The sequence below is a fragment of the Lithobates pipiens genome, unplaced genomic scaffold (assembly GCF_037356315.1).
Source record: "Lithobates pipiens isolate NorthernLeopardFrog02 unplaced genomic scaffold, aLitPip1_a1.2 Scaffold_8, whole genome shotgun sequence".
NCBI classification, from domain to species: domain Eukaryota; kingdom Metazoa; phylum Chordata; class Amphibia; order Anura; family Ranidae; genus Lithobates; species Lithobates pipiens.
Window position 1 is genome coordinate 635390677 of NW_027507903.1, and position 13261 is coordinate 635403937.

A 13261-nucleotide genomic window follows, 5' to 3' on the forward strand; every position below is an offset into this window, starting at 1 on the left:
GTTTTCCAAACATGGTAAAATGAAGGTTACAAATTAACCGTGTCTTACACAAATTTAATATCCTGTGATAGTGGAAACAGTGCATTAAAAAAAAAAAAAAAGAGAGAAATTGAGTAAAATTAAGTAATATGTCCCCCTTTAAGGACATTTATCTGTGCATACATATTGGTGTGTGATATTGGAATTATCATATGAGTATTAATTTCTAATATGAGTTTAACAATTTTATTAATAAATATAGATATATTGAAACTGGTTTAGACAACCTTTGGTTGGAAATGAAATCCAGGTTAATGGGGAAATTGGTAAAAAAAGGAATTTGTTTAGATTAAGATAACAATTTTGTAATTTTACATTTATTAAGTGGAAAGAAAAAAAAGATTAAGATGAGGTTGTTGATTTGAATACAGCTGCAATAATGTTTAACAAAGCCAAGATGAATGGGATACATAAGGAAGTTTTTCTACAGAAATGAAATCTTAAAGTCTGATAATAACTTAATGTGCGGTCCATGATGTGAGAGTAATAATTACATGTAAATATAACAGACCCATCACATCTAGTCCATACATCCTGTTAGGATAGCTGCTGCCTGCAGCCAGTTGGTTTATATATAAGGATGGCCAAGTGCTTTCTGGTCCTTCATACATATTGTTGGTCCTTTTGTTTTTATGTATTTTTATTTTTGAAATCCAAAGCAGAATGTGTGGATTGTGAAATTATGCGCCCCTTTTCCTTGTAAGTGCAGTGGGTATAAGTAGAAGAATATTTTGGATTTATGGACATCTCTGCATGACTGCAGGGAATTCTTATCATTTATTATAATATTGCCAGGAAAAAGTTGTCTTTTTGAAACATGAAACTGGAGTTTTTACACAAACAGCATGATAGAAAACAAGCCATTGTTATATTTATGCAAGCTGGACCCAGTAATGAAGGGTTCACTCCGGTGTATCAGAGCTGTAGCTTTATGCAAAGTTGCTATTAGACAAAGTTACAGATATTATTTTGGTTGAATATTGAATTTTTAATAGTCCGACATTCTGCACAGCAAATATATAGCTAAGTTTTTGTCTAATGAAAGGTTCAAAATATGAATTTTTGTTGTGTGTTTATGTACAAATCTAACAATGAAAAATGTGTACATTTGAATCCAGCCACCTTATTGCCTCTATTGAAGGAGGCTGGAGACAAAGAAAAACCACATGTGTTAAATTGATGACGTAGGAATCAGCTGCTGTGAGCCAAGTGCAGGACACACTCCCTGGAGACCCGAGTATTTACTTTTTTGTAGTGTTATTCCCGGTTTTATACCGAGGATGAAGTTTATCACCCAGAAGGATTCCCTGTATTCAGAGTCATTGGATCCTTTTTCCCCAGCTCAAGAAGCAGAGCTCCATGTTTAAGTAAAGCCTGTGAGCTATAAAAAGAGTATATATTTATATAGATAGTCAAGAGATAGAGAGCTTTTGGTTCCATTTGAAGGGCCAGAAGTTTGTTTTTACTTCGGCAGGTAAACCAATCAAGCATGCCAAGTTAATTTGATTGGCTGTTTTCAGCCTTCCAGGTTCTTGCTGAGGTAGCCATACTAACAGTAAAACTCACATATGGAAGCAGACCAGGCGACTCTAAGGATGCTGCATTTACAGCCCCGGACACTTGCTGGGTCTGTGCAACTCACAGATTCCACCCTAGTTCTGGCCCAGTATAGCTGGGATTAATAATTCAACTTTAAGGACCCCAGAACGAGAAGCACAAGTGGTCCACAGAGGGCAACTTCTTACGAAACAGGACTTTGGAAAAGGTGATCATTTGTTTGCCAGACACTCTTTTCCCTTCAGCTTGACATGTGGACCGTGTCATCAGTCACAAGTAGTTATGGCTGCCTTAGTAAATGAGCGTGGGATAGAGCCAGGGTTCTCCACAGTTGTTTTTATAACATACCACTTCTTGTTTTACCTGTTACCAAAGGTGTTACCAAAAGCTGAACATCCCTTCCAGAGATAGAGATAGATAGAGATCTATCCAGATGCCCAAGTCAGGATCTTATGAGTATGTATTTTGTTTGTATTGACAGGTTTTCTGGATGTCCAGTGGCAAATGCTACTGCAAAGGCCACAGTTAGTAAAAAGGTGTTCTCAGAAGTAGTTCATAAGTACAGAGTGCAGAATCTACAGACAGTAACAGAGGAAATAATTTTTATAGGAGAGTCCTTACTGGAAGTTTTGAGGTTTTATTTTTACACCCCCTACTGTCTACAATGTAGCAGACAAAGTAGAGTAAGAAACTAGAAAACTTTTGCCTGAATGTTTTATTATATTTTATCAAGCCCGTAGGGGGATGTTGGACTCTCTCCCTATGGGATTTGCTTATATTTTGTCTCAGCAGCTGAAGTCCTCCATTCGGATCTCACAGAGAATGTTGCTGATCTTTTAAGGTTTTTGACAAACTCATTTATGTGTTTTCTCCCCAATTCCAGATCCTAAAAGTTTGGAAGGATCTAAAACTAAAGCCAGTTGACTTGTGGATTGTTAAGAGACATTTATATATAAGGATATGTTTGGAGACTCAATACAGCATCTATTTCATGTACAGTTTTGCAAAACTTGAAGGAAAAGTCACCTGGATCCACACCAGACACTGTAATATGACTAAATGAAAGAAATCTCTGTGTTTGATTTGTTTCCCTCTTGCGATAACAGTCTAGGGTACTTTTTGATTCAATTACTTTAATTGTAAGGGATACATATATTTGAAAAGTAGTTTAGCCATGTTGAAGTCATATTTGTCTTTTGTACCTCTTCCATTTTATGTACAATTGTCTGTGTTTACATGTGCTGATAAGTCAGCATACCAGCAATTAAGCTAGAAGGCCATTCTGGCCATAGGAGTGTACAGCCAGTACTCTGTAAATATGTCTTTGTTTTTCACAGTGAAAAGTCATTTTGTAATGAAAAAAGCTGCTCAGCTATTATTTTCTCCACAATGGAGTTTTTGCCTCTTTGGCAAAGCGTGTGGAGGTTCCAGGTTAAAGGTGATAGCAGGTATGGTTAGTGATCAAAATATTGATCAAAAGAGAGGAGACTGTTATGGAAATTTGTAGGTTCTGTATATAATTGTATTCTATTTTATATGTATTGCACAATGCCCTCACTGTGCAGACGGCACTAACAATGTTTTCAGTACATGTTTTGCATTCTTTCAAGTCCAGATTAGAATTAGCCTGCCTATGTAACGCCCCTTGTTACCATAAACGTACAATTGTAATATTAATGTGATACCTACGTAATCATGTGTATAAAAGCCTTCAATAGCGTCATAATAAAGGAGAACGGTTATTGGAAAGATGCTGAGCATATCTTTTGTGTCTGTTCCCTACTGCAGTAGTTATTAATTTGGAACCACTAATCAATATCAGGATAGGAGTTGCCTATCATCAAAATATCCATTTCACGAATAAACAGACTTGGCCACACACAATCACACCAAAGTTCGACAGATTTGAACATGATGTACGACCGGACTAGAATAAGGAAGTTCATAGCAAGTAGCCAATAGCTGCCCTAGCATCGGTTTTTGTCCGTGAGACTAGCATACACACAAACGGATATCTCGGTCCGGCGGAGTTCCGGTGGAAAAATTTAAAACATGTTCTATTTCTAAAGTCTGCCGGATTTTTGGCAAGCAAAGGTCTGATGATCGAATTGTCCAACAGACTCCTTCCATCTGACCTTTTGCTGTCAAAAAGTCCCGTTGTGTGTACGCGGCATAAGAGTACCTGAACTTTTCTTCCTAACCCTCTGATCCTGTTTTAAGAGACTGTTCGTTGACTACGTTTTTGCAAATAAAAATAACTTTAAGCGGATCTGTCGTCAGTCTCTAAAGTTACTGGGCCATCTACCACGGGAAACCCCTAATCAAGGAGAAGAAGGTAACGGTAAGCCCAATTAAACCAGCAGCTCCTTTGGGGGTTAGTGCTACAGATAGATACGAAGAAAATTAGCAATGCCTAAGACTGGGTGGCAATGAGCACTAAATACATGCAGGGCGGTTAACTACAGCACATTTCTCTCACTTTGATTGTAAACTGGGAAATCCGGTATATGAGACATGACTTGCCTTCTCTCTCCTCTCCACCTTTGCCCTCTCTTCACTCCCTCCCAGTTCTTTTCTCTCTCTCTTTCGTCTACAGGAAGTGAAAAGAACGGGTTGGGACTTTAAATGAAGCACCTCGGGGCAAGAGGTGCTTCCATCCCTAATTGCAATATAAAGAAAAGGGCAGTTTGGGACTTTAAATGAGGCACCAAGAGGAACCAGGTGTAGAACAGATCCTTTATTATTAAGCCATAGACATGACATCATACGGTGAAGGATAAAAATTGCAGTAAAGATGTTATTTACAGAAACTCAAATAGTCAAAGCATTAAACACGAGTGGTATATGATATACAATAACATTCCCGTTATTTCTCCATGAACACATTCATATGAAACTTTAAAAAAAAAAGAAGGGGAATAAGTGCATATGACACATCTGTGAAAAAAGTGTATATCATTGAATATATATTGATCCCAATCACCAAGGGAGATATAGGGGGAAAGGAGACATAGGCGGGAAATTGCCATTGAATCACTACTCACTTGACAGACACGACATGTCACTGGCGATCACTGAGAGATCAAGGGGCACCATAAAATGTCTCCACCGGGAGCTGAGGTAGGAGGAACCCCCAGGACAGGAAAACAGAGCAGGAAAAAAACTCCCCAACAAGGAAAGGAAATCTCCACTGCTGCGGCTGGTGGTATCAATGCGGACTCCAAACTTTCTATAGAAAATGTAACTGACAGACCTAGCTGGGACCGAGGTTCTTGGAGGGGACTAAAGGCGAGCCTCTTGCTTTGTGATTATGGGCCCTCGCATTTGGGGGAACGGTGCTCTTTGTGAGCTGTATGCCTGGGAACCCCTGAGGTGGTGTTACTTGAATTCAGGTCCGTGCCCCCCCCCCCCCCCCAGGCACACAGACCCTGGATATGTAAATGCCATGCTAGCAATAGACTGAATCACACCATTGGGACACAAACTCTTAGATGCTAATGTCATCACCTCCAGCCACCTGTCTGTGTCTTGTATAATGTAAATTAGTCTAGTCTGGCTTGACACAGATTCTAAAGAGTATTTCATCTATTGTTGTTTTGTTGTTTGTGCTAATTAACCTGCAATTGAATGAAGGAGTCCAGTGTTGATTAGATATATATTAGTACATTAGTTATTAGTTCATGCTAATTAGGTTAGGTTTTAGTCACCCCGCTGTATATATTTTGTGTGAGGTCGCAAATAAAGGTAATTCCTGATGTCCTCCAAGACTGGTGTTGTCTAGTTCTTGGGGGTTCCTATAGCCAGATCCATTGGACTCGTGTTCCAGGACTTAGGAAGCGGTATATAGATGGAAACACTCAATCGGAGTGTGGGGGATTGGTTCCGTCACAGTAACTGATGTAAGTATATGGTAAAATACCCATCTATATGTTGGTGTCAAATAATGATAATAATAATAGAAACAAGGAACCCAGTGTTAGAAAAAAACTGCACCCACTTCCGGGATAGCTCTCTGCGGAAAGGGGCGTAGATTACGCCCCTTTCTGCAAGTGCCCGCCCCCTTCCGCAAGTGCCCCGCTGCCTGCTGGGAAACACATCGTCCTTATTGCGCAGTGCGACTCGCGCATGCGCAGTAGGGAACCGGGAAATGAAGCCGAAAAGGCTCCATTTCCTGATTCCCATACCCAAGATGGCGGCGGCAGCACCCGAGTGACGATCTAGAGATCGGCTTCGGGTGCCGACATCGCGGGCGCGCTGGACAGGTAAGTGTCACTATTTTAAAAGTCAGGATAGTAATTCGATTACCTAGGAGGGGGAAGATACCACCTATGAGTAATTATGAACTCCCTATGCAGATAATATTCTGCAGGGCGAGAATTTTTTGTTTCTTAAAGCTTTATCATTAAAATTTTTCCACCCTATTTCCTCATACACACGATAGGATTTTCTGACAACAAAATCCATGGATTATTTTCCCGACGGATGCTGGCTCAAACTTGTCTTGCATACACACGGTCACACAAATCTTGTCGGAAATTCCGAACGTCAAGAGCGCGGTGACGTACAACACAGCCAAGAAAAATTTTATTCAATAGCCAGTGCGGCTCTTATGCTTGAGTCCGAGCATGCGTGGAACTTTGTGCGTTGGAATTGTGTACACACGATCGGAATTTATGACAGCGGATTTTGTTGTTGGAAAATTTGTGAACCAGCTCTCAAATTTTGTGTGATGGAAATTCTGATGGAAAATGTCCAATGAAGCCTACAGACGGTCGGAATTTCAACAAGTTTCCATCGAAGATTTTCGATTGGAAAATCCGACCGTGTGTACGGGGCATAATTCTCATTTGGGAGGAAGTTGAAAGCAAACTGAAGCTTTCATAATAGTGACATTTATATCAACTGATCTTTTTTTAGATAATTACAGTGGAATAAAATGAGAGGTGTTACTATAACTCATATGCTCTATTTTGTTTTTGTTTGTTTTTTTATTTATTTTTTATTGGTGTGCATTCATTTTTCTTGCAGCACATCAATCTGTAGAAGTATTTCTTGGGGGTTGCAAAATAATAGATAAGAGGATCCAGACAACAGTTTATGCTGCTGATACTGGTGCAAACCATGTAGGGAACATAGAGAGAGTCATCCTGAGAAAGCATCTGCACATAGTGAATTAAATAAATGACAAAGATCGGCAAAAAAGAAAAGACAAACACACTCAGAACAACTACAGTTAGGCGGATAGCTCGGGTTCTCTTATGTGTGCCATCAACATTTGACCTGTGGAGACTGCGGATGATTCCAATGTAGGAGAAAGTTATAATACATAACTGTGGCAAAAAGAAAAGTGAGATGATAGTGGTGCCAAAAAAAAAATAGAAAGTTTTAAAATCTTCATGTGCCATGGCTTCATGACATATATTTTGTATATCGGTTTTATAAATTTGATTTTTCATGAGAAGAGGCACAAAGCTGGCCAATGAGATGACCCAGATGACACCACACACCAGCCAGGCTCGGGTCACTGTGCGCCAGGGGAGAGACCGCACCGGATAGACTATGGCCAGGAAACGGTCCACGCTGATACTTGCCATGAGCTGGACGCAGCAACCCATGTTACAGTAAAATGCTGCTGTTACAATACGACACATTACTTCCCCGAAGATCCAGTCAGACCCCAAGAATCTATAGACAATATGAAAAGGCAGGACACTAACGAGGAGGACATCTGCTATGGCGAGATTCAGCATGTAGACCACTGCCGGCTTCCTGACCTTCATCTTCACCAGGAATATGACAATCGAGATGATATTGAGAGGAAGAGCCACCAGGAACACAACAGTATAGATGGATGGGATAAGTTTGGTCACACCCCAATGTATGAATGGGTTCTTATAATTCCCATAATAAGGTCCCTCGATTTTATCTGGAAATTAAAAGATAATATTAGAATAGTTACAGGATATGTGTCGCTACTGATTTAGAGCATCTTACAGTCGGGGGAATTATATAAGATCAAGTCAATTTTTGACCCCAGACTGGATGTGATCACTGTTTATTCAACATTGTTGGATGTTGATACACTTTATGAAGTAAAATAATATAAAAGGGGACTTCTGCGCCACTATACAACCAAACAAAATGTATGGAAATGCTGCCAAATCTAAAGTGATCACCACTCACATGAAACTAAAAAAGCTCAATACATTCAAATGTTAGCGCATAACCTGCGTGGTCCAATGACCACCAAATTAATTAAATAAATTACTGAAAATAATAATAATAATAGAGGCTAATAAAGTGCTAGAACAATAAAGTGCATTAACAACAGTGCATATAATAATCAAATACAATATCTGTTTGTATAAAGTGCACTCCTAGTGATGACAGTCTGTGATGCATTCAATATGCATTCAACATAGTCCAGTGATATAGAGGGTTCTTAAAGTGTATAAAGTGCACTCACTGTGGAAATAATAAAGTGATACCAGCTGTGCAAAATACAAATAAAGTGCAACAAAATGTCCAAAGTCCAAAAAGCTGTGTCCATTCACTCCCAATTCCTGTGATTAAAGTGCTTCGTGAATCCTATAAAGTGCTCTCAGTGCCCTTACCTCATGGGCTTGTAAAAAGCGCTCTTATAGAAATCTTATCCCCGCGTCCGTGATTGTAGGTCAATCCAGCAATATAGGTTAAGTTGGGAAATGAATGGTCACTCAAACTCCATAATGGTATTCACATGTAAAATAAATGGGGCTCCGATAGTGCATTACCTAAATAATATACACTTTATTAAATAAAAATGGCTGCTTACATGTCAGCAGCTAAAAGTAGGCCAGACTCACAGTGTAACGGCGTTCCACGCCACTTCTAACGTTACTTCCGGTCCGCAGCATCCACTTCCGGTCAGTCGTAACAACTTCTGGTATGTGATGTTTACATAGTTGTCCACATTGTAAAAAAGAAATTCGGGACACTTTTTTTGGCAGTGGCAGAGTTGTGTTATAATTAGGGGGCGGGGCATGCGGTTAAACGTGTGGCATAGAAAAAGGTGAAAATGTGGCAAAATACGGGTGTGGTTTATGCAAAATAGTGGGCAGGGCTTACACAGGGGTGTGGCTCAAAGGGGTGTGGTTAGAGTCTGAGATGAATGCGGGATGGAGAGGGAAAGGAGGGGGCAGAGCATTATTTCTATTATTACAGTGTAATATGAAATGAAATCATTCAACTCACCATAATGGAGAATCAGTGGGAGCCCTGAGCGTGTCACTAGCCACTAGGGATGAGCTTCGTGTGCGAGTCGAACATTGGCTGTTCACCCGTTCGGCGAATACCGAACATTATGGGCCGTTCGCGCCAAATTCGTGTGGCGCTCACGGCCCACAATGCATTGCTCCATCGCAGTGCATTGCTGGCTCATGATTGGCCAAGCATGCACTGTGACCCCGCATGCTTGGCCAATCACAGCGCCGGCAGCGAGGAGAGCCATGATTGGCTACAGGCTGCAGTCAGCTGTAGGAGATTATGCGTGCTGTCTGCGTGCCCTGACCGCAGAATACACCGTTATATCCACCTATATAGCTAGCTATATTGCTCTTTTTAAATAGAGCTTGCAGTCAGCTGTAGGAGATTGTGCGTGCTGTCTGCGTGCCCTGACCGCAGAATACACCGCTATATCCACCTATATAGCTAGCTATATTGCTCTTTTTAAATAGAGCTTGCAGTCAGCTGTAGGAGATTGTGCGTGATGTCTGCGTGCCCTGACCGCAGAATACACCATTATATCCACCTATATAGCTAGCTATCTTGCTCTTTTTAAATAGAGCTTGCAGTCAGCTGTAGGATAGGGATGAGCTTCGTGTTCGAGTCGAACGTACGTTCGACTCGAACATTGGCTGTTCGGACGTTCAGCGTCCAAACGGCGAATTCCGAACGTTTGGGCCGTTCGCGTCAAAATTTGTGTGGCCCACAATGCACTGCGATGGCGCAGTGCATTGCTGGCTCATGATTGGCCAAGCATGCACTGTGACCCCGCATGCTTGGCCAATCGCAGCGCCAGCAGCGAGGAGAGCCATGATTGGTCACAGGCATCCTGCCTGTGGCCAATCATAGCTCAGGCTGTGTAGTGCACGCCCCACACTATATAAGGCCGCCTTTGAGGCGGCCTCGTGTAGTGTGTTAGCATTTGAAGCAGTGGGTGTTCTGTGTACCTTCAACACAGTACACACCGATCGTTTTTGGCTGACTTCCTATCTTGCTGCTGTGTAGTGGTTGTTGTCTGTGCCCTGACCGCAGTATACACCACTATATTCACCTCACCTATATAGCTAGTGATCTAGCTTTAACCACTTAACTGTTTAACTCTGAGAGGCCATTAATTAACGGCCTCCCAGAATTCTGCTCTCGCGCGCCCCCTGGGGCGCGCACTCGAGAGCATCCATGACCGCCGGGTCCACAGGACCCGGCGCATCACGGATCACGGTAAACGGCCGCTCGTCGCGGCCGTTTACCACGTGATCCCTCCGTCAAATGACGGAGTGATCATTTGTAAACAAACCGGCGTCATGTTATGAAGCGGTTCCTCCCTCCCCTCTCTGTACCGATCGGTACAGCGGAGGGGAAAGAGATTCGGTCTCACCGAATTTAACCCCTCAATTCCCTGCCATTACTCTGCAATACCAGTGCATATTCTGCAGTACCCTGCCATTACTCTGCAGTACCCCGCCATTACTCTGCAGTGCAGTACCCTGCCATTACTCTGCAGTACCCTGCCATTACTCTGCAGTAACCCCCATTACTCTGCAGTAACCCCCCATTACTCTGCAGTACCCTGCCATTACTCTGCAGTACCCCCCAATACTCTGCAGTACCCCCCAATACACTGCAGTACCCCCCAATACTCTGCAGTACCCCGCCATTACTCTGCAGTACCCCGTCATTACTCTGCAGTACCCCGCCATTACTCTGCAGTGCAGTACCCTGCCATTACTCTGCAGTACCCTGCCATTACTCTGCAGTACCCCCCAATACTCTGCAGTACCCCCAATACTCTGCAGTACCCCCCAATACTCTGCAGTACCCGCCATTACTCTGCAGTACCCCGCCATTACTCTGCAGTGCAGTACCCTGCCATTACTCTGCAGTACCCTGCCATTACTCTGCAGTACCCCCCATTACTCTGCAGTAACCCCCATTACTCTGCAGTACCCTGCCATTACTCTGGAGTACCCCCCAATACTCTGCAGTACCCCACTATTACTCTGTAGTACCCCGCCAATACCCCGCCAATACTCTGCAATACCCTGCCATAAATTGCCATACCCAGCCATACTCGGAGATACCCAGCCATACTCGGTGATACCCTGAAATACCCAGCCATAGACGCCCCCCACCCCTCACCGCCCTCCGGTGCTTCTACCAACTCGCCAGTACGATCAAAGCCAGAATCTTTTTTTTATTTTTATTTCAGGCTTCCCAGCCTAGAGGTGAGATGTGGGGTCATATTGACCCCCAGATTTCACTGTAAAGAGGACCTGTCACCCCATATTCCTATTACAAGGGATGTTTACATTCCTTGTAATAGGAATAAAAGTGATCAAAAATATATTTTTGGGGAAAAAAATGTCAAACTAAAATAAATAAAGTAAAATGAACAATAAAAAAAAAAAAATTTTTTTAAAGCGCCCATGTCCCCATGTGCTCGCATGCAGAAGCGAACGCATGCGTAAGCACCGCCCACATATGAAAATGGTGTTCAAACCACACATGTGAGGTATCGCCGAAAACGTTAGAGCGAGAGCAATAATTCTAGTCCTAGACCTCCTCTGCAACTCAAAACATGTAACCAGTAAAAAAAAATTTAAAGCGTCGCCTATGGGGATTTTTTAAGTAGTGACGTTTGGCGCCATTCCACGGGCATGTGCAATTTTGAAGAGTGACATGTTTGATATCTATTTACTCAGCATAACTTCATCTTTCACTTTATGCAAACATTGGGCTAACTTTACTGTTTTTTTTGTTTGTTTTTTAAGCACAAAACTGTTTTTTCCCCCAAAAAAACGCGTTTGAAAAATTGCCACCATTGTATTCTCCAGGGTCTTTGCTAAAAAAAAAAATATGTAATGTTTTGGGGTTCTCTGTAATTTTCTAGCAAATAAATGATGATTTTTACATGTAGGAGAGAAATGTCAGAATTGGCCTGGGTGCTCCAGAACGCCTGATGGCGCTCCCTGCATGTTGGGCCTCTGTATGTGGCCAGGCTGTGTAAAAGTCTCACACATGCATGGGCGTCCGCAGCAGGGGGCAATGGGGGTCAAGTGCCCCCCCCTGGAATCCCCAAGGTATTGCAGCCGCCGCCATGCTGAATTTTTTTTTACTGAAACCGCAGGCGGCTGTATCCTCCGCTCTCTTCTCTGGATCACAACGCTGGCTGACTCTGTGTTCGGCGGCCGCTCTGTAACACAGTCCCGCCCCCCCCAGACCAGCTCGTGTGATAGTAGAGTTAATCAACGTTCCGCCTATCACATGAACCGGTCTGGGGGGTCGGGACTGTGTTACAGAGCGGCGACCGAACACAGAGCCAGCCAGCGTTGTGATCCAGAGGAGTAGATGCCCATCTGTACAGCCCGCCCTGTGTGCCACACAGTGCCTGGATAGGAGGATCGAGGGGGGGGGGGGGGGGGCTGCAGTGCTCTCCACCATCACCACACACTCCTGCCTCCCCCCAGTGCTCTCTTCCACCACCACACTCTTCTGCCCCCCCCCCAGTGCTCTCCTCCACCACCACCACACTCTCCTGCCCCCCCCAGTGCTCTACTCCACCACCACCACACTCTCCTGCCCCCCACCCTAGTGCTCTCCTCCACCACCACCACACTCTCCTGCCCCCCCCAGTGCTCTCCTCCACCACCACACTCTCCTGCCCCCCCCCCCCCAGTGCTCTCCTCCACCACCATACTCTCCTGCCCCCCCTAGTGCTCCTCCACCACCACACTCTCCTGCCCCTCCCCCGCAGTGCTCTCCTCCACCACCACACTCTCCTGCCCCCCCCCCCCCAGTGCTCTCCTCCACCACCACACTCTCCTGCCCCCCCCCCCGTGCTCTCCTCCACCACCCCACTCTCCTGCCACCCATGCTCTCCTCCACCACCACACACTCCTGCCCCCCCCCCCCCCCCCGCAGTTCTCTCTTCCCCTGTTCTTGCTGCCCTCCCTGCTCTCCAGCTCTCCCCATCCTTCATCCCAGTGCTCTCCCCTTGTTCCCCCCCAGTGCTCTCCCCCATGTTCCCCCCAGTGCTCTCCACTCCGCCCAGTGCTCCCCTCCCCCCGTTCTCCTCCCCAGTGCTCCCCCCCCCCCGTTCTCCTCCCCAGTGCTCTCCCCCCTGTTCTCCCCCCCCAGTACTCTCCCCCCTGTTCTTTACCCCCCAGTGCTCTCCACTCCCTCCAGTGTTCTCCCCCCGTGCTCTCCTCCCCCCCCAGTGCTCTCCTCTCCCCCCCCCCCCCCCAGTGCTCTCCCCCTGTTTTTTCCCCCCAGTGCTCTCCACTCCCCCCAGTGCTTTCTCCCCCCCAGTGCTCTTCAGCTCTCCCCATCACTCTCCAGCCCCCACCCCAGTGCTCTCCAGCCCCCCATTCTCCCCACCCCTGTTCTTTCTGGCCCCCTGGTGCTC

The 13261-nt window shown here is 44.6% G+C and overlaps 1 protein-coding gene across 1 annotated transcript in view; it reads right to left on the bottom strand.

Annotated features, from left to right (window-relative positions):
- Nucleotides 1–4318: 4318 nt before the first annotated feature.
- LOC143961559 (proteinase-activated receptor 1-like) overlaps nucleotides 4319–13261 on the bottom strand; it is an 83323-nt gene continuing 74380 nt past the window's right edge. Inside the window, exon 7 of the mRNA XM_077470868.1 lies at nucleotides 4319–7522. Within this exon, the coding sequence (XP_077326994.1) occupies nucleotides 6585–7522 (938 nt within the window). The 3' untranslated portion in view covers nucleotides 4319–6584. The remainder of the gene's footprint in view (nucleotides 7523–13261) is intronic.